The sequence below is a fragment of the Peromyscus eremicus genome, chromosome 6, assembly GCF_949786415.1.
Source record: "Peromyscus eremicus chromosome 6, PerEre_H2_v1, whole genome shotgun sequence".
NCBI lineage: Eukaryota > Metazoa > Chordata > Mammalia > Rodentia > Cricetidae > Peromyscus > Peromyscus eremicus.
Window position 1 is genome coordinate 14,587,730 of NC_081421.1, and position 26,824 is coordinate 14,614,553.

At 38.5% G+C, this 26,824-nt stretch overlaps 2 protein-coding genes across 11 annotated transcripts in view; both read left to right on the forward strand.

Annotated features, from left to right (window-relative positions):
• The window catches only part of LOC131912904 (putative POTE ankyrin domain family member M), a 178,950-nt gene that overhangs the window by 105,828 nt on the left and 46,298 nt on the right, over positions 1-26,824 (forward strand). The gene's annotated exons all lie outside the window — the stretch shown is intronic.
• LOC131912908 (putative ankyrin repeat domain-containing protein 19) lies at positions 8,618-25,410 on the forward strand. Of its 2 annotated transcripts, XR_009379743.1 has the most exons (7): positions 8,618-8,767; positions 8,926-9,099; positions 13,175-13,281; positions 14,240-14,377; positions 16,340-16,398; positions 22,844-24,682; positions 25,338-25,410. XR_009379743.1 is itself a non-coding variant. In XM_059265206.1 (6 exons), exons 1-6 carry the CDS (start codon positions 8,747-8,749, stop codon positions 22,876-22,878), a joined length of 534 nt encoding a protein of 177 aa, XP_059121189.1. In that variant the 5' UTR covers positions 8,618-8,746; the 3' UTR covers positions 22,879-25,410. The 2 variants fall into 2 exon arrangements, 1 of the variants encoding a protein (XP_059121189.1); XM_059265206.1 differs by having other exon boundaries at positions 22,844-25,410.

Sequence of the window (26,824 nt, forward strand, 5' to 3'; positions counted from 1 at the left end):
AGGGTAGGGGGCTGGGTATGCCAGCCAGGAGGACCCTTTAACAGATAGGGACTGAGGGATGCAGGGAGAACCTGGTGGCCAGGTCTATTTTGATATGTTGTATAGGCACCTCAGCCGTTTGTCCCAGGTTTGAAACCTAGCAGTACTGAGGAGCACAAAGGGGTGAGTTGACATTACATGACATGGGAAAAACCAGATGTGACATTTGAGAATGCTATTAGCTGTCTCTGTGGAGATGCTGAGGAAACTTACACATGTGCTTTGGGGGGAATCTTGAGATGTTCATGCATCATTGATAGATTTAGGACTCACTGTATTAAGAAAGGGTGAGGTCCGAGAGGACCTAGAATAGACTGCAGAAGATCCCTTAGACTGGACATGGGCCATGTGAACATCAAGGCAGGCTGAGGACCCTCAAGGACACCAGGCCAGATAAACACACTCAAGACTGAGTACCATCTTCAGCTCCTAAAACCTGAAGATGCTGGAAGAAACCTTGAAAACAAATGCAGGGAGGAGAAATACCTTAGGTGTCTAAAAGGGACAAGAGGCAGAGCACCATGAGGAAGGCAAGCAGAGGAGAAAATTGGGGTGCAACTGCTAAAACAGTGTGGAAATTCGCCGAGAGGACGAGCACGGCAGAAGGAATCTATGAGAAGGAAGTCAGTGTGTTTACTGTTTCTGTTCTTAACTGACCTAGTGCAGCAGGAGGAGACAGCATAGCCTGGCCACCAGCAGCCTGAGACTAGGGTTAGGTTTCTGTCAGAAACTGGAAAGCTGCAGGCATTGTTACCACAAATACCTCTTCTCCTTCCTCCTCCTCTGCCATTTAACCTACACCTGTGTAATTCTTCAGTAGCAATATGATACCACATCACTTATCCTTTCTCTGGGGACATGTCTATGAACCCGTCTTCAGCCTCTCTGACCACTGCACTGCCTGTCTGTAGTATGCTAGTGAGTCTACATCAGTGGCGTTTTATATTCTAGGTAGCCTTAACCATCAGCCCTCACCCTTGAGCCTCAGAGTGTCCATCATCCCTCTGGCGTCCACTTGCTCTGGAGCTGTTCTTGATGTTCCAGTAGTTCTCCTAGTAAGTAATCAGTTTGACCTTCCCTGCCTCTGTGTTTTGAAGACCATCAGGGAAAGAGGGAATCACGGTTTTAACAGAAGCATCAAGAGCTCAGATACACAGTACATGGCTGCCCAAACTTAGAACAGGCACAGGAAGAAAACTATTAACAAATGGCCTGCACACAAGAACAACAGCATATAAACATTTCAAGAGATAGGTTTAACTCTGAGTTGTGGTCATCAGTAAGGTCAACATGTTGTCTCAACTTCAACTTGACACCAGAAGTCATTGAGGCTGTCAGCCACACTGCTAGACCAGAAGAGAGGATAACTGTGATGAGCAGGAATCAGTTCAAGAAACAAAGTCAGAGCTGGTGTGAGGAGGCGCACACCTTTGATTCCAGCACGCCTCAGGAAGAGGCAAGCGGATCTCTGTGAGTTCAAGGCCAGCCTGACCTACATATCAAGTTCCAGGCCAGCCAGGGCTACACAGTGAGACCCTATCTCAAAGAAAAGAACAAGGAAACGAAGCAGGAATGAAGCATGCTCCAGGCATGGATGTGAGGGTGATTCCTTTCAGACACTTATTTTTGAGGGAAATGTCTGATATGAGTCCTTCAGACCTTTAAGTAAAAAATACGATGGGGCCAGGTGGCTTGTCTATTTCTCACTTCCCCTCCATCATAGGTGGATGTTTAGAGGAACTTCCGAATTTCAGAACACTACTAAAATTGATAAGACAATCCTGATTCGTGCACAGTTAAATGCCTTTGAGCGGTAATTTAATATTCTTGTGATTATGACTTGGCTACATGCATTCACAGTTCTTTGTAAACTACAGAGTTACAAATACTAGTTCCTGCCTGGATCAAACAACATGAGCGTGGGTTTAACTCTTTGTAAAAATTCAGTTTGGAAGGAAGGGGCTCTCTGCCTTTTAAACTATGAACAGTTGCCCATCCTTTTCTGACCACTGGGGGTCACTGCTACATTGTAAATATATTTCATAATTCCTGGGCAAAAGTAATCAGTTTCATAATTAGGACATTACAATCTATACATTGTGATAACTTGAAAATAGTAAAGTTATTTTTGAGTAATTTTACTCAAAAATTTGAGTATGGTAATTTGAGGAGTTTTTTCCTTAAAATGAAGTATTATGAAATTCATATTAAGATTTACGTGCAAATATTCATCTATAAAGTAGAATTTTTATTATCAAAGCCTGTGTTCCTTAATATTTATAGGTCAACAGTAAAATTTCTTTCCGTGGAATATCTTTGCAAAAGAGGACGGACCCTAAAAAGTAACAGAAATCAGTAAGAAGTGGAACATATTATCAACTTAGTGGCAAATGATATTCTGAGCATTTTGCAGTCCTTCAGCCAATTAGTGTTTGTAAGACATCTGCATCCTCCAGAAATGATATCCTCAGAGTCTAAGCAAGGAGAGGCTGCCCAGGGGAAATTAGGTGAACAGCACATGTTTAGTATACTGTTACCAGACAGCTGAAATGTACATGCATGTGTGCATGCAAACGACACACACAGAATTACATGCATGCACGTACAACCTTTTCTGACTTTTAGCGATGACTTGCTGTTCAGAATCTATGGAATCTCGGTTCACCCTCTTGAGAAGCTAGAAAATTTTCTTTTTCATATCCAGTGCCAAACACCTGGCTCAGAGACGGAGGCCTTCCCTGCCGTAGGGGAGCAGAAGGCAGGGCAACAGGTTGGGATGTGGCTCCCAGAAGCTCAGATGCCCACAGTCCAGCCGCAGCTGACTGTTTCTGTAACCTAGGGGAAGGACCTCATGAATCTTCTAGATTTCATATTTCCCAGATGTGTGGCATCTCAGCTGCCTCTCCTCTCCTTCTGGAGGGGATATTTCAGCTCGAGGTAAATTACTAGGCAGAGCCCATGTTAGGCCATTTACATGGTCATATCTGGCACCCTCCCTTTCTACATGAAAGCCAGCAGAAAGGGCTTTCCTGGCCAACTGACTTCTTTCATGTGTTAGCCATGATGTAGCTCACCCTGGTCTCTAGTTTCCTGTCACATGCCTACAAGCTGTTACTGACAGGCTATCACCCCAGAAGCCCCTATTGGGACAAGAATGAAACCTAAGAAACAGGTGTTGAGAAGTCTGTGGCAGAGGTGTCCATGACGCTCGAATGTCTGACTTAAACGCAAAAGGACAAGGACAGAAAACAGTGAGTAAGCCAGCCTCCTGCCCCAGGAGTGGAGGCCATGAACAGAACAAAAGAAGAGCAGCGTGTGTACAGAACACCCCATGAAGCAGGGCTGGAGTATTCCTTGTGTTTCTAATGTTGAAAAAATTCAGTGTTTTGAATTACAATAACTGCTTTAAGCACATTTCCAGATTCGCAGTAATGCGTCTTTTGTACGACAAATGGAACATAATGTTGGGCAAAGATGAGTGGACTCCCCAAACTGCCCGGTGTCTTAAAAGCTGCTGACATTCTGGATTTCAAATTTTGTGTGACTAGTATGATTCTCTCATAGAAATTTTATTCTTTTACTATTTTTAACAAATTCTCAGAGAGATGTTTAAAAACATGCAATTAAAATATAAAATTTAAAAACCTTTTCTGAATCATGTTCCTGCTTTGTGTTCAGGCCGTCGGAGTTGGCCCCAACAAGTCACCTGTCCTCAATGAGTCCATTAAAAACACAGTTGATAACGAAAAGCAGAAAAAGGGGGATTTGTTCCTTGTAGCCACCTTGGGGGAAGGAACAAAGAGGTTCAGTGAGGTCTGAGTGTAAACAGAGGGGAAGAGGAGCATAGCTAAGGTGACCCATCCTGATCAAGGAGACTGTCATCACTGGCCTGACTATGAAATCTCTTTCCAGAGACAAACTCCCTTTTGCCCTTTCTTTCTCTCACAGTAGGAGTCCTAGGGAAATTCCTTCAGAAGATCTCTACACAGGATGGTGACTCTGAGCCCTCCATGTCCATGTCCATGGCTAGTGAACCTAGTCCAGCCCAGTTTTGATTGGGTTTGTATCAGACGGGTGTCGGGTCAGTTTTCTCATCAAAAGAGTGTGTATTAGTTTCGATGTTGCTGTGTCTCTGTTTCCTGCTTCAAATGAGTCTCTTAATGATAAAAGGAAAACAATAACATGGATATCTCTATACAACAAGTATAGAAACTTTAAAATGCATCAGCAATAGAGAGAATCAAGCAGAAGAACATCGGGGCTGGGAATCAAGGTGGGCATGTGATTATATTAAGGCATTAATAAATTAAATGTAATGGACACATCATTCAAGATCTCTGGGATGCTGCTATTCAGATATTGTACTTGTTAGTTTTCTGTTTCTGTGATAAAACACCATGACCAGAAGCATCTTACAGAATGAAGAGTGTATTTGGAATTCCAGATCCAAAGGCATCGGAGTCTATCATGGTGGAGAGACTTAGCACAAATGGCCCACATGGGGGCAGGAAAAGGAAGCTTAGAGGTTCCATCTCAACCACACTCAGGAAGCAGAGGGCAAACACAAGGGCAGAGACTATTCAAGGCCTGTCTCCAGGGACAGATGTCATCTATTAAGGCTCCATCTCCCAGATATTCCACATCCTCCCCAATTAGTACCGCCATCTGGGGCCAAGTGTTCAATTATCTAAACCTGTGGGGGACATTTATGTGGAAAAATACCTCAGAGGCTAAATATAAATATCTGGCATTGCAGATAGAGTGGAGATAATCAGAGCATAAAAATCAAGTTCTGTGAAACAATAGCAGAAATTTCCTGATATCTAAGGAAATTTATGAACCAGCTCTACAGAAGACATTTAGAACCACAACAGCCATGGTTGGATAATAACTTCTCCACATTGTATTGTAAAGACATTAAGCAGGGAAGAGGAGCTTGGACCTGCCTCGTCTGAACATACCAGGTTCTACTGACTCCCCAGGGGAGACTTTGCCTTGGAGGAGGTGGGAATGGGAGAGTGGGTTGTGAGGGAAGGCTCGGGGAGTGGGAGGAAGGAGGACAGGTGTAGATGTAACCAACCGTCTTATTAAATAAGAAACACAGAGCCGATTCAGAGAAGAAAGCCAAGAGGTCAGAGCTAAGAGCCTCACTCTTCCTGCTTCAGCGATCCTCTTCAGCCAAGAGAGCTCTCCGAAAAAGGGACCTACTTCCTGTGTGTATGTCTTTATTCAGTCTAGCTGTTCTGCCTTCTCATTGGTTGTAAACCATGCCTCGTCACTGCCTGTCTGTAAAGACTTCCAGGTCTTCTATGGTTGGGATTGAGATTAAAGGTGTGTGTCTCCAATGCTGGCTGTATCCTTTTACACACAGAGATCTACCTAGCTCTGTCTACCAAGTGCTGGGATTAAAGGTTTGCACCACCACCGCCATGCTCTTGATAATGCTCTAATAGCTCTGACCCCCGGGCAACTTTATTTATTAACATACAATTTAAATCATATTTCAGTACAAGTAAAATACCACCATAGACAGGGGAATCCCTGCTGGATATGTAAAATGAATAGAAAAATCTCTTAATGAAAGAAAGAAAGAAAGAAAGAAAGAAAGAAAGAAAGAAAGAAAGAAAGAAAGTTTGCCATTTTTGAGGAGGTTCTCACAATGCAGCTCTGGCTCACTTGACCAGGCTGACCTTAAACTCACAGAAATACATTTGTCTCTGTCTCCTGCCAAGGACTGGGATTAAAGGTGTGTACCATCACTCCCAAGCACATAAAAATCGTTATTTTACAGCTTTTCACCTCACTGAAAATTCCAAAAACACAGAACCAAAAACACCAGAGAGAAGTTTCAAGAAATTCCATGTCCTTACGAAAGCAATCCATCCATGACCTCTTAGTAAAAATGTATATAAAAACAAGCCACAAACCCAAGAAGAAATTTTATAATGAATAATTGCAGTCCCAAAGAAAAGAAGCACCAAGCAAGATTACAGCGGGGAGGAAAGGGATCCACCAAACCTGAGGAAGAGGTGGAGGATATGTGCAAACGAGCACAGAAGACCTCCCCATTTACATTGCACATGCACAGTGAGCACTATTTGCTCCATAAACTGTCAGTTATGCCTGAGGAAGAAGGAGCTTGCTTTTGTTTACCAGTGTTGCTTAGCAACGACTGTTCTATAACTGGATGCTTCAGTTTTACTGGTCAAACCATAGCCTCGCACTTGTGAGAGTCGCAGAGTTAGGCTCTGGTTGTTAGACGGTCAGTGGTTAAAAGTTCATCATTTCCTAAAATTACTTAGTGTTGAGTTGATAGAAAGGTGGTGACAGCTATGTTGTCCACCCCGAGGAAGCTCTTCTGCTTTAAGAAGGAGCCGAAAACCCCCTTGGGCTTTTGTGATGGCCCAAGCAGGGCAACGGGATACTTGTCCTGCTTTCACTGTGGAACTGAAGACAGGTACTGCCAGGCTTATGACCCTGAAAACGAATTTCATGAGGCAGTATGCATGGGAAAGCTCAAAGTGGTGGTGCGTCTCCTCAGGAAGAAGCAATTTCATGTGAACGATGAGGATGAAGGGAAACGGTAAGAACACTTGGAAGCTAAGGATGAGGGGCCTTGAGGAAATCGGGTGATGGGAGAAGCCTACTTTTCCTAGCTCTGTTGAGGGCAACAGGAGTGAGGAGAGACCAGCTGTGCTTTCTGGACTACAGTCTCCTTGGTACCCGTGATCACACAGGTCCAGTGTCCAGATCTTCTTCTGGAGCAGGAGAACCACAAGACCAAAGCTCCAGCAGGTTTACTGTCACCCCGTAATTCCCCTATGGAGCATTTTCTTATGGAGCATCGAATACACAATAGAATAATTGAACAAACTATAAAGTAATGGGATTTAATTTCAATGTACCTAATAAACACAATGTTGTGTAAACTGTAGAAACTACAGAGATCAAGAGTAGTGTTCCTCACAATAGTCTTCCTCCCACCTAAAATCACCCAAAAACATTGAATATGGATCTTTTATCTGTGTGTACTAACATTTATATTCCTCACTGAAAATAACAGAAATAATCTAAACTTGATAGATGGTTGTGTGCTCCTCTTCCTGCTGCTCCTTCATTTTCTTGTTGTTTCTCACTAGTTTCCTGGGGATATCACTCTCCCATCTCTGTAAATTTCTTTTAAGTTCCTTCACTCATTATGTCATCTGTTTCTGAAAGTTTATTCAGTGCGGCCTTGATCAGCCACCATTTTAATAACACAATGTGCTGACAAGCTCCAAGTTCTCTGAAAGTTACTTCTGACATCTTTACTTACTTCTGATAGAGGTGAATGGAACTTGCTGTGAATTTCATGATTTACAAATCAACAAACTGTCTTGTTTTCCCAATTTTGGGTTTACTCGAGGTGGCCCACAGTGTACTAAATCTCCCTCATGAAATTGATATTAGATACTGACATTAGGCATAGCATACATCTAATTTCTCTGTATGTTATGAATTTAACTATTATCAAAAATGGGCATTCTTATGTATTTGACTTGAAGTTCCATACTTACTTCCTTTGAATTAAAGTTCCTTAAAAATCAAAGCCAAGTTTGCTGTGCATTTAGATTTTGCTGTTGATAATTTTCAGTTTTTGTCAATAGTACATTTCGTAACTTTCTTTAAAAAATCCAGTAAAAGTCTAGAAATGTTTTATATATATGGATATGTGTATATGTATGTATATGTATATCACATTATATATCACGTTTCACTTAGTAGAGACATCATGCATGGCAAAATGACATGCTATCTTATGTATTAAGAATTGCCTTTAAGTTTTGGCAGTCACTGTTGTACATTATGAATGGTAAATGACATTTCAATTTTAGCTGAGTTAAAATGTGTGAAAAACCAAATCTCAAGCTCAGTGGTGTGTCATATCTACAATCCCAGCTCTTTGCAGGCTGAGGCAGCAGAAGCATAAATTTATTGTAGAACTTGTCTCAAGTTTTGAAGAGATGTCCTTAGACTCTAAAATTTATACTCCTTAATATATTTACAAAATAGAGATAATGGAACTAACATTGACTTGAAATATGTTTATTATAGTGTAAACATTCATAACTTAAATACCGAAAAGATTGTTAAGTTGTTGTTGAAGAATATTTTCTAATAGTTGCAAAGAATCTAATTGAGTCATCCTAATTTGATAGAAGTATTCCTTTTAACACCCATTTTCTGGACAAGAATTCACAACATAGGAAGGCTGAGATGTAGTTGGTTGATGGTAGTGTCTAGAGTAGGATTTAAACTGAAAATGAGTTCACCCAATAGTCATGTTCTTTTTGTTCAAATAGGCTGCTCTTTACTACGTAGTTCACTAATAGAGCACTTATCTAGGCTGCAACAGCTGTGTGTATTATTCACACTGGGATAAATGATAGTTGCAATAAATTTTTAAGTACAGTAAATTATAAGAGCAAATAAAAATAAATTTTGAATGAAGTTAAATATTTTTATGTGTCTATGGACTTACATACTATATAATATTTATAAATGCCAGAGTGATTGTGTATGTTGATAATAGTGCCTTACAGTTTTCCTTCAAAATGTCTCTCATTCCCACAAAACTGCGCTCCACTTTGCCTGTTTCTATGGGCATATCGATCTGGTTTGTTTTCTGATATTTAAGGACTGTGAGATAAATGCCCTTGATAATCAAATGTCCACACCACTAATGAAGGTATTTCAAAGACTTCAATTTCAGTAATTAAGTTGATCTAAGTGTTTAGAATGAAAGTAAAATTAAAGTCACTTAAATATAAATCGTGGTGAAAGCTGGGGGAAGTTTCTTGTGTGTTCTTTAAATTGACAGTGTTTTCCTGGTAACGATATCCACAGGCTGTACAGAGCTGGGAGACAGAGATCGTGTCTGTCCTACTTGATCATGGAGCAGATCCCAATATCAAAGACTGCAACGGAGAAGCAGTGATCCACCATGCAGTGTATGTAGACAGGCCAGATATTGCCAGCAGTCTTCTTGAATTTGGGGGAAACATTGAAGATACTACAAAGGTAAAGATTTTCTAAATTGAATTCCCAAGTATTTGAAAACTATATGCTTTAACAGTTGTCATATCTTGGTCCAATTTTTTTCACATTTAGAAGTTGAAGTATTACTTGACTGGCACTTTGAAATAACTTGATCGGTATCCATCTAAGTATTGATATGTTGTTAGAGTTTGTTTTTTACCCCCATTGAGTCCAACTCGTGCTGCCCACATACTCTTGGGTATGTGACCATCCGCTGGAGCATGCTCAGTCCACCCAGGCCACACCTTTAAATGAAAAGGACTATCCAGTCCTAGCAGCTATAACTGTCAAGAAGTTCTCAGCTCAGAGCAGACCTTCATGCTAAATTCCTGCTTGCATAATGACATTTTGTGTCACTTGAGCTTCCAACGGTCTTCTGAATGTTTTCACGGTGACTGTGATGTCATATGAACATCTACGCTGGTGTGCCCATGAGACACTCTTTGCTTTTGGTCATCCAGTGGACCTGGCTCTTACAAGCTTTAACCTGATCTTCTACAGTGACCCCAGAGACTTGAGAGGAGGTTTATATCAATAAGGTTAGAAAGATGGGTGGGTACAGAAGAGGGGTGCATTTGGAAAGTAGTGAAAGGGAAGGGGTGAATATGATTAAATTGCACTGAATATAGCTCTCAAAATTATTTCCAAAGGGGGAGAAGTAAATGTTAATTTATTGAAATCAGTATTAGAGAATTTAGCTTACTTTTATGGAGCCATGGAAAATATTTATAAAAATAGATAATGGACGAAAAGGATTATTTGACTTACATTTCCAAGTTACTGTGTATTACTGGGCAAAGCACAGAATCAGGATCTTGAGAAAGCTGTTGACATATCATCTATCCTCAAGAGAGGGAGAAATGAATGAGTCCAGGATGCCTGTTTGCTTACTCTGCAGCTATCTCTGTAAAGTCTTACACAGCCGTGTTCTGAAACAAGGCTGTGGTGCCACCCACCAGGGGCTGGGTTCTCTTCATTGGTTAGCCATCAAGATAACTTCCTATAGGCAGCTGGGTATAGCTTTGTCTGTGGTATCAGGAACTTGTAATCCTTCCTTCCTCCTCATATCTCCACAGAAACAGAATCAGTGGCCTCTTGAAAAACTCAGAATAGGTGTACCCCAAAACTGCCTACATACCAATATCACACCCGTCAAATATCCAATTCCAAAAGCTTCAACACCTACCCAAAATATTGACAAGCTGTGCTGGGATATAAATCACTTCAGGCTGTGGGTGACACTTCACCTTCAAACTGCTATCACAGACGGAATATTTGCAACTGAAGCACGGTACATTGCACTACAAGAACTTGATTTCCACACATCCATTAGTATGCATGCAGCAGAGGTTAAAATTTTAGTAAACAATCCCAAGAGCTATGGAACAGCGCAGTCCATTCATAATCCCGTTTTCTCCAGGAATGCAGTGCATTCCTCAATCTCTAGGAGAATTTTTAAAATTATGCTTCATCCTGACTATAACAAATCAAATCATTTTGCTTTTGAGCCCCTATGATGGAATGGTTCCCTGCAGGAGGTACTTCCACAATCCAACCTCCAAGTGTGTTTTATTTGCTAACAAACCAGAGCTGTATTCCCCCATTTCACCTGCTTTGCCGATACAGGTGTTTCAGTCTACTAGCCTTATTTCTTAGTGTTTGATATAAATTTAGGATGTCTGAAGATTCCTTTTCTCCCTTGGCAGTTTGCAGAGCACCACAGGAAGCTAGAACTTGGGTAGGAATCACTGGGTTAGTTCCAGCTTTATTCCTGCTAGTCTTTTCTCCAAAGGATTTGGTGTCTTTTGTAGCAAGATCTTACACTTAAGTGACTGGAGGCAACCAAGAGCACTGGCAGTAGCTCATATTGTTTGGGAAATGTCTGGAACTCCCAAAAAGTCCAGGGAATTTTTATGTGCCTGGCACTGTGTATTTTGTTAGCTGTGCAGTTGGGCAAGGCTTTTTCACCCCTTGTTGCATAACTTCATGTAAATTACAATACATCGTTTTAATCTCACTGATATTGATGATCCTAAAATCATCATAGACTTCCAATATTAATTTTTTAGATAGGGTTTCACTATGTAGCCCAGACTCTCCTAGAAGTCACGATCTTCCTGCAATAATACCCTGCACTCTATTGATGGGATTACGGTTGTGTCTTCATTTCTGAATTCTAATGTTTAAAATACTTTTAAATTATTTCTCTATTTTGATTCCTGCTTAGGTTGTTTTCTAAGCAAAATATAAACCAGAAAGAAAGCAATGCCTTGCCCATCTCTAAAACTTCCATTACACAGATCTGTATGCACTAGCTATAGTACAGTACAGTCACTCAGTAAATTGGACTTAGATGCAATGATGATCAAAATGCAGCAAATACAGAGTATAACAGAGATCCACAACTAGTGAAAATGCAAAGACCAAAGGACCATGGGTGCCTACCACAATCCTACATCTACAATACAACACCCACACTTGTTTCGGGTGACACTGAGAAAGAAAGTTTTGAAAAAACAAACAAACAAACAAACAAAAAACTCTGAGTTCCAGTGACCAGGATGACTGTTGCAGAAAAGTGTCTTCTAGATACAAAAGGGATAATTCATCTATGAAATCTCAATAATATGGTTGCCTAAAGAAGACGTGCACAAGGAAAACACCAGTTGACATGCAAACACTTGATAGGGGAAACTTCAAAACTACACTCGTAAATCAAGAGTTGCCCATTATCCATAACTGCTGAGAGGAGAATTCAATTTTCTCCAGGGATACACTCTAAACTCCTCAATAGTTTATCCAACCACAGTGGCCATGCTTAAACACACACACTTACACACATGCACATGCACACACATGGACACACACACACACACACACAAACCAACACACATACAGGAAGAGAGAGACAGAGGGGGAGGGAAAGAGAAAAGGAGAGGCAGAGACATAAAAAAGAGAGTCTGCTCACATTACATGGAACCAGTAGGTTGTACATAATACACATGTGTGTGACAGTAATAAAAAACAGGTCCTGAATTTCAGAGGGAGTTAGGGGGAGTTGGAGGAGTGAGGGTGTAGAAACTATGTAAATACAGATCTCGTGTAGGAAATTGTCTAAAAATAATATAAATAAAAAACATTTTAAAAATGTACTGGATTTTCTAAACACTAAGACCGTTTTCAACTTGTAACAGGACAGAATACATTTCAAGGTAAGCAATCAAAGATTCTTTGAGTTGGGCGGTGGTGGCACACGCCTTTAATTCCAGCACTCGGGAGGCAGAGACAGGCGGATCTTTGTGAGTTCAAAAAAAAAAAAAAAAGATTCTTTGAGATCTTACTCATTTTGAGGTCATTTCTTTGGTGACCTGTTCCGAGCAAGAGGCAGACATTGTTACCCTTGGCCCTTCCTGAATGGAGAATCACGAAGAGCTTCCTCTGTGTCCTCAGCAAATACCACATCATTACAATACTCTGAGAATTGTGCCTGTGAAACAACTTCTGCTGTTGCTGACTGATATTTGCCCCACAGAAGATTTGCCAAACAGTACTTCAGAAATCAGGTTTTAAATACTGGACAATTCCATAGTTTTGTCATCGTCCTTAATTGAATTTTTCTGTTGGGAAATGCTACATCTGCCACATAACTGTCTTTTGAAATACAGGAGAATTTCTGACATAGAAAAGACAATTTTGCTCATCCATGCAACTTAGGATCTAACACCTTTGCCACTGTGTGTCGGTGTGTGTCTCTTCAGATAAACTCTGAGGGGAGAGTGCCATGGCTTCAAAGTACCATGACAACTTCTGTGACAGGAACCACAGGTCCATGGGTGTCACATGAGTTCTGTAATGGACTAGAGGACTTTGTGATAACCGTAGCCATGGTTAGAACATTGCAGTCTTGAGGATTGTTAGCAGGTGCATTAGGCTAATAAGGAAAAGACTACTGCGGTCAAGTCTATGGTAAACATTACGATCACAGGGCTACATATATGATTTTCAGTTCAGTTGTGAAATATGCGGTATTGCAAATGATTAATTGATATCATTACAGGATGGGTTGACCCCTCTGCTGCTAGCACTCCGAGAAAGAAAACCCCGCATGGCAGCATACCTAATCACACACGGTGCGAATCTTCACGCATCTGATCAATATCTAAGGTACTACACTTTGCATTTTTAAAACACTACTTGTGTTGAAAATAGTCTAGAATAGTAAAAATCATTCATTTCAAATGTGTTATGGGACTTGTGTTGAAAATAGTCTAGAATAGTAAAAATCATTCATTTCAAATGTGTTATGGGACTTGTGTTGAAAATAGTCTAGAATAGTAAAAATCATTCATTTCAAATATGTTATGGGACTAGATTAGAAAAAGTCAACAAAACATCAGTTACATATCTAAAAATATCTATTACATGAAATGGTTATGCCAAAGAACGATAGTCAGGTTCATATTCCCTTTCATAATGAGAGGTTTTTATTTTGATTTTTATTTTGACTGCCATATGATCTTCTATGAGTTGATAGCATTTATATTAGATTGTACATTTACAGTGTCAGTTCCAGTGTTTTCAAGTTTGCAATCACACAATCTTGTGAACACTCTTTAATTTTCAAATACTTTTGGTGGTGTGCAGAGAAGGATGATACATGAATGGTACTTGTAAACTTACATATATGGCATGATATTAGTATCAGGAATTGAAAACATTCATTTTTAACATTAAAATTATTTGATAACATTATTACTATCATTTTACGCAAATTGTGATTCCATATTTAACAGTGAATTGTATTTTAATAGAATAGGAAGGAAATGGTGTTCTTTTTCATATAAAGCTTTCTGTACTTCTGGTCAATTTTCTCCAAACAGTTATTCACCATAAACAATTTAAAATACAAATTCTACTCTATAAAGTATCATAGTGGGCTAAGAAGTTTTCTGCTTGTTTCCTAGTTTTAGCCTTGGACATATTTTAGGAATCTGAACTCTGCTTTCAGGATGCTTAAGGCTACTTAGTTAATGGTCCATTCTACACACAAAGGCCTTATACTGATATGGTAAAATGTATACAGTTCACCATTTAAGTAATTGAATTGCCTCTGTCATTCTAGAACAACACTCATGTATGCTGTTAGATGGGATTGTGAAAATATGGTTGAAATTTTACTGAAGAAAGGTGTTGATCACCAGTTAAAGGACACATTTGGATGGAGTGCTCTTTATTATGCCATTATGGGGAAACGCAAAACGTAAGTCCAGAAGTTAAAACGCTAATTGAAACTAAATTTAGACATGAAATATTTACCAATGTTGTATTTTAACCAAGCGTGACTTCATTATTTAAATGCTTTTGGAATGGAAGCATTTTAGTCAACTCCACTTGCCATGAGACAAGCAAAGGGATAGATTGGTCAGAATAGCAACGGGTGTGCAAGAGTCTTAATCTCAAGACTGATCTATGATGATGCTGAGAATCACACTCAGGGGCTTGAATGTATGAGGCGTTTATTTTACCACTCAACTTCATGGCTAAACTCTCTTTTGGAAGCCTTAATATCTTTATCTTTCAAGATCCCAGCATGCTCTGGTCGTTCCAAAAATAAAGCAATGCATGGCACAGAATTTTAGTTTTTGAGTTACTTCTTTGAATCTAAACATTTGTAGTTTGATAGAAAATCTTCACACTTATCTTCCAAATATTTCATCGAACTTATTACCTGAATGCTCAACAATCTAACATGCTCCCTCAGTCCAAGAAAGTAAAAATTCCTACATATATCAGATAGATATGGCATACATGAGGAAAACTTAGGAAGCATTTATTCATGGGGATTTAATGTGATTACACCTGTCTTTTAGTCCAGTGTTAAATAAACTTGATTATCAGGTTGTACCTACTGATCTGTATCTTTATCATAATAGTTATGGAGCCATGAGGAAAGGGTAGTTGAAAATTCAACTGTGTGCTTGAAAATTCAAATTTTCTCCTAATATAACAGTGTTCTCTGGCAGCTAAAACTCTTAAGATTTCTCCAAAGCTGTTGCTAGGCATCTGAACCTTATCACTTATTCAAAGCACTCCAGTATCCTAGAGGACCATCGTGGCACGATACTTTGGAGGAGTCTCTCTTCAGCCATCAAATGGGTTTGCAGATATACTAAATTATCCCATGAATCCAAGCACTTGCAGAAAGAGGCCAGAGCTTTCTTTCTTTCATAGTAATCTGTAGGCAAGGGTTCCTTTGTATCATCCTCTGTAGCACAATCTGTGTTTGTGACAGACCTCTAGCGCCTTTCCCAGGGAAGATGACAGAAAGTGATTGGCCCACTAAGTGCTTTTTCTGTGAAAAGGAACATTTTTCAAGATACTTGAATCTTTACCTCAAGATTTCAGGATATTTCACAACTCTGCCTCAGAAGGAAGACACGGAATACAATTCTGTGAATCTAAATTATATTAACTGTATTCAGTATTTAAGCCCCATCACAGCCCATGAGTATACTTATAACATGTATAAAAACTGATTTTTGTCTTCCATGTAGGTTGATGGTAAGCATGGCGATTCAGGATCATTATGACAAAACTCAGATCATTGTTTCCTTCTTGTCTAAAGGAAGACCAGCAATAGAGCAACCTATGTCTTGGAATTCATTAGTGTTCTCACCATGGGCTTACTCTTTATTTCAGTAATATCAAATTCTGAATTCTGTAGCATTTGATAATAGGTCCATTCATGAATTACAGAGTGCTTTCATTAGGATTCTAATCAGATCAAGACTGAGAAGCAAGTTAGATACTGCTTTGCTATTTCTGTGCCTGTTTTTAGGTGGTGAAATTTTCATAGCAAACTTTTAAACTAAAGTAGGGAAATCCTGAGTTTTGGAAACTTAAGTTGGAGCCTAAGGGAACACTTTCCCAGAGCAAGAATACTTAGGACTCCTTCCTATATTAGGGCATTTTCCATCCTGTCAAGATAATCCAGATGATTTGAACCATAGTAAATCTACACCATCTCACACTGTTCTTTCCTTCTAAAATGAGACACTTTGTAAAATCTTTTAGAACTAATAAATTTGAAGGGTATGTCCAGATGACTTGATGGAATCTTATATTGTCTTTGAAATATCTTAAATATTTAATATATTGATAAATGGTTTTCCATCCATATTAAAATAATAACGTTGTTTACCACCATTTCCATACTTGGCAGAAAAATGGTGATTATTCAGCACAACTTACTTCTCTGGAGACAACAAAATACCTTCACAGGTAAGTCTTTTGAAGTTTCCTTCCCTGTAGCCCTTCTTTAGATTAAAAATGTTGCATTTAGAATTTTTCAATTCTCTGTAATTAGATATTATCTGGGTATATACCCAAGAATGGTGTAGCTGGATCTTGAGGTGGATCCATAACCAGCTTCTTGAATAATGGCCAAACAGATTTCCATAGTGGTTATATGTTTGTATGCCCTTACCTTTGGGTGAGTGGATGAGTGTTCCCCTTCCCCTTCACTCGCAAAGAGCAGTTTTTATTTTTAAAATGCATTTAAATTAGGATAGAATTAATATCCTTTCCTCCTTTACATTCCTCTCTCCAGCTCCTCCTAGGCAGTTTTAAAAACCAAGTGCCTATTGACGGCTGAATTGTTTAAGAAATTAGTTGTATGAAACTGCTTGGTTAAAAAGTTTCTCAGTTTTGCACCAGAATTACATACTTGCATGTAAAAATATTTTTTAAATTACCATACTGTGATGAGATGCCAGCCTCTCCCCAGCCCACAGCACATTTTAGTGTACTTCATACATTTTTTTTCTAAAAATGTTGACATAGTGTCTACTTCATTAATAGTTCCACTACACTGTATTGTAATTCATTTTATTTGTTTATTTTATTTCATGTGTGAGTGCTTTTGCCTGCATGTACACCAGGCATGTGCACCATGTTCATGTCTGGTGCTTGTGGGAGAGAGAAGATGGTGTTGTATTCTTTGGAACTGGAGTTACAGGTGATTGTAAAATACCACATAGGTTCTGAGAGCAGAACACAGGTCCTCTTGAAGAGCAAAGCATGCTGTTAACTTCTAAGTTGTCTTCTTAGCTACCCACACACATTATAAAAAAAAACACATTATTTTCTCACAGTAAAAATGAATGCATTGCAGTAAGTGAACACAATTACTTTGTTATACATATCATAGAAAACATGATTTGTATGGCTAAACAAGACACAATATTCAATCCTTTTATGATTTCCTTTCCTGTGTATGTTATTAAAGGAATGTTTTCTTTTCTATAGATTTTCACTAAAGTACAATTAGATCACTTTCCCACTTCCCTTTCTTCCCTCCAGCACTCTCCCCACACTCCTGCTTCTTCCATGTCCCCGCAGGTCTGAAATTGATAGTCTCTTCTTCCCTTATAATTACTCTTCAATGCACTCATTCACACACAGAGACACAAATGTGTAACTACAACCTACTGAGTTCAGTTTTCTTGTTTGTAGTGACATGGTTTCAGTGCTGACTACAATTTCATCAGTCAAGCAATTAGGGGTTCCTGTCTGAGAGAGACTCACTATCCCTATCTCAGCAGTCATTAGTTTCCTGCAGTTCCTTGTCCAGGAGCATGGCCCTCGGAGATTCCTCCCTACTTCTTCCTTAGCATGTCTATTGATATTGTCTCTGTTCAGATCTTGTTAATGTAGCCATTTCCATGAGAGACTGTTTCACAGCAGACTTCCTGATGTTTGCAGTCTTTCCCTCTGCCTGTTCTGTGATGTTCCCTGAGCTAGAGATGCTGGAGTTGTAATGTTGATTTATCAACTGAGACTGGGATCCCTAGACTCTGCTGATCTCTGCTTCATGTCTACATTCTGGTGTGGGACTCAAGAGAATCTTGATGAAGGAGTCAGTGGGTCATCTTTATCTTCTCAGAAAAATAGCTATTAGATTCATTAGTTCTTTGTACAGTTTTCTTTTTTCTATTTAATTCATTTACTTTTTATTATTTCTTACTATCTACTGTTTGGGGGTTTGGTTTGTTCTTGTTTGTTTTTCTTCAAATTCTTGACTTGGATCATTAGGTCATTTATTTGTTTATATGCATACTGGAGTTTATTTTGCTGTCAATTTTAACTTTTATGACTCAATGGTTGCATACTGTACATGGCATTACTTCAATTTTCCGTATTTCTTAAAGTTTCCTTTGTCTCTAGGCATATGCTCTATTTAAGAGGAGCCTCTTTGTGCTGCTGAGTGGAATATATATTCTTTGGTGTTGAGGTGGAATATTTAATTATTGGTTAGGTCAATTGAAGGAAGATGTCATTTAATTCTGAGATTGTATGTATTTGGGCTGGATGACCAATCAATTGGAAAAATCGGTGTTTGCAATCACATAATGTTATTGCGTCTGTGTTGATCTGTGCCTTTTGTTCCATTAGGTTTCTTGTGAAGTTGGGTGCACCTGCATATATATATATGTGTGTGTGTGTGTGTGTGTGTGTGTGTGTGTGTGTATTTGTGTGTGTGTAAGTATTCTATTTTGTATTTGTTGACACTTTAATTAGTATGAAGTGCACATCTTTGTCTCTTCTGCTTCATTTTAGTTTGAAAATGATTTTTCAGGTATGCCGACACCTGCTTGCTTCCTGACAGTGTTTGCTTAGAATACATTTTGAGAATACATTTTGCATCCATTCATTGTAAGAGGGTGCTTGACTTTTAAACTAAGATGGGACTTTTCATAGACAATAGATAGTTGGATTTTGTTTCTTAATTTGTCTAGGTAGCCTTTGTCTTTTGACTGGAGTGTTGAGGCCATTGATATCTGGATTCGTTATTGAAAGTTGTACCTAGATTGCAGTGTTTTATTTTCCTGTTGTTTTGTGTTGTTAGATGCCCTTTGTATTTCCTTAAATTATAGCTTTGCTTGTTTTCTTTCTAAAAGTCTCCTCTTGTACTTACTCCTCTCTTCAGTTAGAAGTATTACATTTAGTAGTCTGTTTAGAATTTATTATTTGCTATGACTGTTTCAGGCTGCTTGTATCATGGAAGTGTTTCCTCTTCAGCTATGGCAGGCAGATTCACTGGGCACATGAGTCCTGGTTGACATGCATGGCCTTGTAGTATTTGAAGTTCATTGCTTCAGGCTCTTCTGCTTTTCAGAGTTTTATTTAATAATTCAGCTGTTGCCCTGGGCATGTTCATTTCCAAACGACTTGTATACTTTCTTTTCTTAAGCTTTCAATATTTTTCCTAGTCTTGTATATTTGGTGGTGTTACTATCATATGCTTTGGAGTTTTCTTTTTCTGATCTTGTCTGGTTGGGTTTTGTTTGATTCTTGTATCAGTGTGTGTATATATTTCCTTACTTGGATGAAGAATTCCTCTGTGATCTTTCTATTAATCTTGTCTATGCTATTGATTGAGAATACTGTTTCCTCATGTATGCCAATAGAATTCAAAGATTTGAGCCTTTGATAGTATCTCAAATTTCTTGCCTGGTCTTCTAGCATGGCTTTTTTTCTTTTTTTTATATTATTTGCTAATTAATTATAGATTTTCTACTTTTTCTTTATATTCTCATATTCTATCTTTTGTTTGATTTGTTATATTGGTAAGGTTTTTCTCTGAACTTTCTAATTGGGGTGCTGAAATTTTCAGTATTATATCTATTGCAGCCATTGATCTGGACCTAGTCTTCTGTGTATGGTGACAGCCACAAACAAAAAATGTGGGGGCAGAACAGGGAAGAAGTGACTTACCCAGAAAAGGTTGTGATATATTGTGTACTCTAATAAAATTTGCTTGAAGATAAGAGGACAGAACAAGCCACTAGATTAAATATAGAGGTCAGGCAGTGGTGCCACACGTCTTTAATCCTAGCACTCGGGAGGCAGAGATCCATCTGGATCTCTGTGAGTTATATCCACCTTGGACTACATGAGATTTAATCAGTCTAGGAGAGAAACAGAGCCAAGCAGTGGTGGCACCAACCCTTAATCCCATTACTGGGAAGTCACATGCCTTTAATCCCAACACTAGGAAGGAAGTGATGGCTGGGTGGAGAGAGGTATATAAGGCATGAGGAGACAGGAACTAAAGGCTTTCTGGCTGGAACACCTTTTGTCTAGAGGCTTTTCAGCTGGAGAGCTTTCAGCTGAGGACTCAGAGGCATTCAGTCAGAGGATTCCTGGAGTTGGCGAGGTTAGACTTGGCTATGACTTGTTTCTTTGTTTCTCTGATCTTTCAGCATTTTCCCCAATATCTGGCTCCATTTTTTTTAATTAAAATAACATTTAGGATTCCTGCAACAGAGGGTTCACAGCTTTGGGTCTGGAATAGGATTGTTGGCTTCCAGAGAAAATGAAATAGCCACCTAGCTAGCAAAGGTAGCTAGGAAACATGGTGGCCATGCCTGCTGCATTTCTCAAGCAAGGCATGTGGGTTTGGAGATAGTAGTAGGAGATAATAGGATGGGAAATGGAAAAAGAGAATTGCCCAACAATGGTGGCTCACAAACAAAGAGGGTTGTCAACTTGGATCTGGAGCAGGTGTGAGTTTACTGAGGGCAGTTTTTGGGGGGTGACAGAAAAAAAGAGACTTATTCAATAAAGGTGGCACAAAACCTAAAATAATGGTAATTTTGTATTCAAATTCTTCCATTTAAACAAATACATCATATAGTGTTACTGAAATGTTTATATACATGGTTATTACTTCTGGCTCTACTGTATGGCAACGGTCTGGTTCCTAAATGTATAATTAGAAATTAATATTCTTATCTGTGAGGTGTTGAACTCAAGGTTTCATACTTTAAGAAGGAGGTACTCTATGTATTTGCTACTCCAATGACCCTATTTTTATTTTTATTTTTGTTTATTTTTGTCTTCCTGCTTTGTGTTGCCAAACTGACCCTTGACTGCCAAAAGGCAATCTCCAGAGGTCATACTTTTCCAAACTGTAGTCAAGTCTTTCACATGATTTTTTCCCATATGCAGTAACCTTTAGAATGTGAATACTACAGATGAAGCAAATCATGAACCTCTTCTTTGGGGAAAAAAAGAAGAAACTAGTCTACTAATTCCAGATTTAAATTCTGTTTTTATTGTGTGTGGTTAATATCTATAGTGTTTATCAGTAAATATGAAGCCACTCATACACCAGAGAATACTTGACTATCCATCCACAACCCCATTTTAACTTTTACCCTATTTTTGCAAGACAGGTGCTCTGCCACTTGGGCACATTTCTAGTCTTCATTTTCCATGGGAAGATACTTTCTCAAGGGTAATGTCAATAGGATCTCACCATGTGTGGTCTTTCTTATTTTATATAAAAGGAGAACTGTAGACAAAATTCTAAATGGTCTTAGTAAATAAGAAACACAGAGCCAAATACAGAGTTAAAAGTCCAAGAGATCAGAGCACTAGTGAAGAGCCAAGACAGCCTTATCTTAATACCTGGCTGCTGTCTCTTCTCTAGAGAGAGAGACCTTCTTCCTGTGTGACTTGTCTTTTTATTGCCTTTCTGTTCTGCCTTCTCATTGGCTCTAAACCCAACCACATGACTTTCCTGTCACTGCCTGTTTATACAGACCTCCAGGTCTCTATGGTTGGTACTGGGATTAAAGGTTCAGGTCACCACTCCTTGGCTGTGTCCTTGACCACACAGAGACTCTGCCTGCCATGGGATTGGATTAAGGGTATGTGCCACCACCACCTGACTTCTGCTTAATGGCTCGGTTTTACTTCTGATCTCCAGGCATCTTTATTAACATACAAATAAAATCGCATTTCAGCACAAATAAAATACCACCATAGGGAACTAGGTTTCTATCCCAGTAGAAAGACCTTAAGTGAGTTATTAAGTGATATATATGTAGATACCTACATATGGATTGATAGTTTTATAATAAACAAACCTCCAAAGCAACTTTCTCTGACCTAGCCTTCCTAGTACATACTTTTAATCTTCTGTATTTTAGCCATGTGCAGAATAGATATATTCTTAAGGAGGGGATCTTACCAGTAGTTATGTCCAAAGGTGACAAGAGCAATTGAGTTTCTACCTTATTGCATCATAGGTAAGTATGAGAACTACACCATATCTAAAAGAGCTCATCAGAACCTAACCACAGAGGAGATCGGGAGGGTAGGCAGCATTGATTTCACCTTACCTCTCTTTTCTGATACCTTGCAAGTCTTTATGAGAAACCTTGTCCAGATAGGTTTCCATAATTTTAGGGGAGATTGATAAGTACAATGATCATTGCCTCAGGTTCTCTCTGATAGGTTGTTTCATCCCTACCTGAAGGATTGCAGCTGTGTATCTGGGGAATATTTGTTGTGTTATAACAAAAAAATATTTATGCTGTCTTCAAATTGATCCTGGTACCGTTCTTCCAGAAAACTACTCTCTTTGCTATTTATTTATGATAGGCACTGATTCTGGCAATGACACTCTTTGCCACTAGTTGGAATTGTTGTCAGTATACATGGTCACCTACTTTGAGGTATCAAATGCTGATAATTTCTTTCATTCTTTTATTCAATAAATCCAAAGGAGGTGAAGATTTCCTGATGCATTTGTTATATTCCAGTACCATAGTTATTTTTTACCCTAGAAGATTTTTTACTCTAGAAGATTTACCCTATGATATTTTATAGACTAATATAATCGACTGAAATATGTCTACTTTTCATTCAATTATAGGAAATCAGCCTGAAGATGTCTTTTCTTCAGGGTAAGATTTTAAGGTCTTTGAATATGAATGTTAACTTATAATAAGAAGCAGAAAAAAGAACTAATGTTTATTGAATATTGTGTTCTTCACTGATTCCATCTGATTTATTTAGTGTCCATGATGCATTAATATAATCATACATTTTAAAGCTTTTATATCCTTGTGACTAAGTGTCTTACTACTTTAGTAAACGTCATCCAGAGAGTTTGATTAATTCTATGATCCCATAGGTAACAAGTTGCCAGCTCTTGACTGAACTGTCAGCCTGTGCATTCTCTTGTTCCTGTGACTACATTGAGATGATCTCATGTAGAAAACCAGTTTTCCTTATGTGTCAACTCTGGATTAGAGTTTTCCTGAGAAACCTGTCTATAACTCCATAGTTTTTCTTTTTGAAAGTTGTTCTTAGACACTACATTGCTATCAAGATTGGAGGGGGAACCTCTCTTAATTGTGTCTGTAGTGCCATAGGTTTGAAATGAGCAAGATGACAGAAGGCTTGGAATTACATTATTGGAATGGTAGTCCATGTGCACATATACCATGTTATGTTGATACAATTGAGCATCTATATAAGGGACATTATGAACTTATACTCAGTTTTGTTTTCTCTTCAAACTACTAGACTGCCTGGGTACAGGACGGTTTTTTTTTTCTTGTTTTATCAAGTCTTTGTTTCCCCATGACACTAAGCATTTTGAAATTTTTTACTGTACATTTATTTTTCCTCGTGTTTCTTGACCTATAGTTTAGAATTTTTGACTGCCAGGTACTGCTTCTTGTTTTATTAGAAAATCTCATATCTGAAAAATTTGTAGTTTTTAAGGAATTTTGAAAACTAATAAAAATATCCTGAGCACAGAATGCTAGATCCAACATTATACATAAACAGTTGCTCTGAGGGAGAAGCCAAAATTAAAACACAGTATTCTATGGAGGTGGAAATACAAATGGCCCAATTTAGATTCCCATGCATTCCTTCACTAAAAGACCAGTCCTTACTGACCAGTATTTGATTGAGAATTTCTGTAGGAAAATATGGGAATGAGTCAAGTGTTCTAAGAATAGCATTAAAAGTAGCCTAATGGTGGATGATTTGAATGACTTTAACAGGGGAAGGGCAATTTCGAAAGGAAAATCATGGAGGCCAATAGGACTAAGAGTTTAGCCTCGTAATTAGTTTTTGAAAGACAATAAAGTTATTTACATAGACACAGGATGGTGAAAATCATCTGGGAATTGATAGGGTTGAACGTAATTTGGAAACTATATTACCTTTTGTGCTTAATTGATAGAAATGACAAATAGATTCTTCTGTTGAAACTTACTTGAGCAACCTGAAGTCTTTATAGAAAACAGGAATGTGGTATCACAGAGGGTGGGCTAGAGAATGTTCAGAACCAAGGGCTGAAATGAAAAATATCTGTGATCCTCTGCCACTGCTTCTTTTCCTGTTACCTTTGCCAAATTCCTGTCCTTTTCAGATTGGAATTGCAGAAAATAATCATAGAATTTTGTAACATATCTAGGCTTGGGATGTGTGTTGCTGACCCTCCTTTTAGCTTATTTGCCTGAACCAGGGAACTAGCTGTCTTTCAGGTTCTTTGAGCCTGTACTTTCAGGCATCTGCACCTTCCTGGGATGAATATTGAAAGGCCAGAGAGCATCACTGAAGACTGCAAAAGAGGGAACGAGGAGTGGTGTCCTATATAAGGAAGACATCTAGAGAACATAGAGGGAAACAGAGGCAAAAGTCCCAGGGATCTGCTTTTCCAGAAGTCTCTGCCATCAACCGAGCACATATGAAGGTTTTTAAGTGCTTGGTAGTTTTTGAATCAGCCTCCACCAGTGTAATAACTGAATTATTACATTTTAATGTTTGAACACCCATGATAAGAGGATTTCAAACCTCAATGTGCACATTTGTTTGTTCACTTATAACTTTAATGTTCAAGGATTTCACATCTTTTTCATGACTTTATTAGCTGTTTTACAATGAATGGATGTGATGGTTTCCTTTCGATGGGTATTTTCCATGCTCGAGAATGAAGGTTGCCATTTAGTAGTTATATAGTTTTGTGCTTTATTAATAGAGTAGAATGAGGACACTATTGTTTTGCTTTATTTGGGGCTATTACCTTTATTTAAATTAATGATAAAAGGGTATGTGAGCAATTAATTGTAATTTGCGTGCAATCATCAGGACAGTTTTCAAAACAAATGATTTTCAGGTTCCACAAATACATTGACTGACACTATTTGATGTGGAACTATGTGGAACTCTTTCTTGACAAATGCAGAGATTAGGAGAACTGGAGACAGAAATTAATAGCTGAACAAATTTTATAAAACAGATGTCTTATAACAACAGAAACACCATTTGCTGTTCAAATAACTAAACATTCAAGACAAATGCTTTTGTCCACTACTCACTTATTTGTTGTTGTGTGTTTTGCTTCAAAGACATCACTTTGAATCTGAGTCACTGATTTCCGTGTGTACAGGAATGGAGGACACAGCTAATTTGAAAACTCAGGTAATCAATGCCTTCTTGAGGTAAATTCTTGTGCTGAATTTCTTCTTTGTGGAGTTTGAAATGGTATAATATAGCAGTTGTCAAAATGTCATCACTTTAGATGAAAAATTGGCTAGAATTTTTTTATAAAATTATGTCAATATTACTATATTGATGGTGAAAAGTACCAAAACATAATAATTATTTTAAGGTTCTGAAAGCCAAAAATGTGGTAAGAAATAAGTAATCGCAGAAAAATTAGTTTGTATAGTTTTACCACAGTGGAGGGATTTTGAAATTTGGGAATATTTAGACAAATAAACATTAGTAGTTTTATTTTTATTTCTTATAGCATGACTTACATAATTTTCAGGCTTCTCTAAATATGTAGACTAACCTATTCATTATGTTACTTAAGGTATCTTACCAATAGCTTACATATCCAACCCATGTATTGAAGGGCACAGAAATTAGCATTAGTTTTTAAAGTACCTTTTAAAAAATCTTTCACTCGTGATACTAACTTTTAAAAACTGTTAACTGGATGTCAACTACATGTTAACTGGATGTCAACATGCAGAAGACTGCATATAGATCCCTATCTGTCGCCATGCACTGAACTCAAATCCAAGTGGATCCAAGACCTCAACATAAATCCAGTTACACTGAACATGTGAAGAGAAAGTAGGAAGTAGCCTAGAATGCATTGGCACAGGAGACCGCTTCCTAAATATAACACCAGTAGCACAGACACTGAGAGAAACGATTAATAAATGGGACTTCCTGAAACTGAGAAGCTTTTGTAGGGCAAAGGACACAGTCAATAGGACAAAACAACAGACTACAGAATGGGAAAAGATCTTTACCAACCCACCTGACATCTGACAGAGGGCTGATCTCCAAAATATATAAAAGAATTCAATAAACTGGACATCAAAATTCCAAACAATCCAATTAAATGGGCTACAGGGCTAAACAGAGAATTCTCAACAGAAGAATCTCAAATGGCCAAAAGACATTTAAGGAATTGCTCAACTTCCTTAGCCATCAGGAAAATGCAAATCAAAATGACTCTGAGATACCATCTTATACCAGTCAGAATGGCTATGATCAAAAACACTGAAGATGCTGGGCGGTGGTGGAGCACGCCTTTAATCCCAGCACTCGGGAGGCAGAGCCAGGCAGATCTCTGTGAGTTTGAGGCCAGCCTGGACTACCAAGTGAGTCCCAGGAAAGGCGCAAAGCTACACAGAGAAACCTTGTCTCAAAAAACAAAACAAAACAAAACAAAACAAACAAACAAAAACACTGAAGACAGCTTTGTTGGAGAGAATGTGGAGGAAGGGGAACACTCCTCCACTGTTGGTGGGAGTGCAAACTGATACAGCCACTTTGGAAATCAGTATGGTGGTTTCTCAGAAAATTGGGAGTAGTC

What these genes read in the sequence shown, in the direction of transcription:
- LOC131912908 (XM_059265206.1), top strand. Translation starts at nt 8,747, where the DNA reads ATGTCCACACCACTAATGAAG. An exon ending in GCATCTGATCAATATCTAAG is followed by an intron (nt 13,282 to 14,239) that starts GTACTACACTTT and finishes CTGTCATTCTAG; the next exon opens with AACAACACTCATGTATGCTG. An exon ending in ACAACAAAATACCTTCACAG is followed by an intron (nt 16,399 to 22,843) that starts GTAAGTCTTTTG and finishes ATTCAATTATAG; the next exon opens with GAAATCAGCCTGAAGATGTC.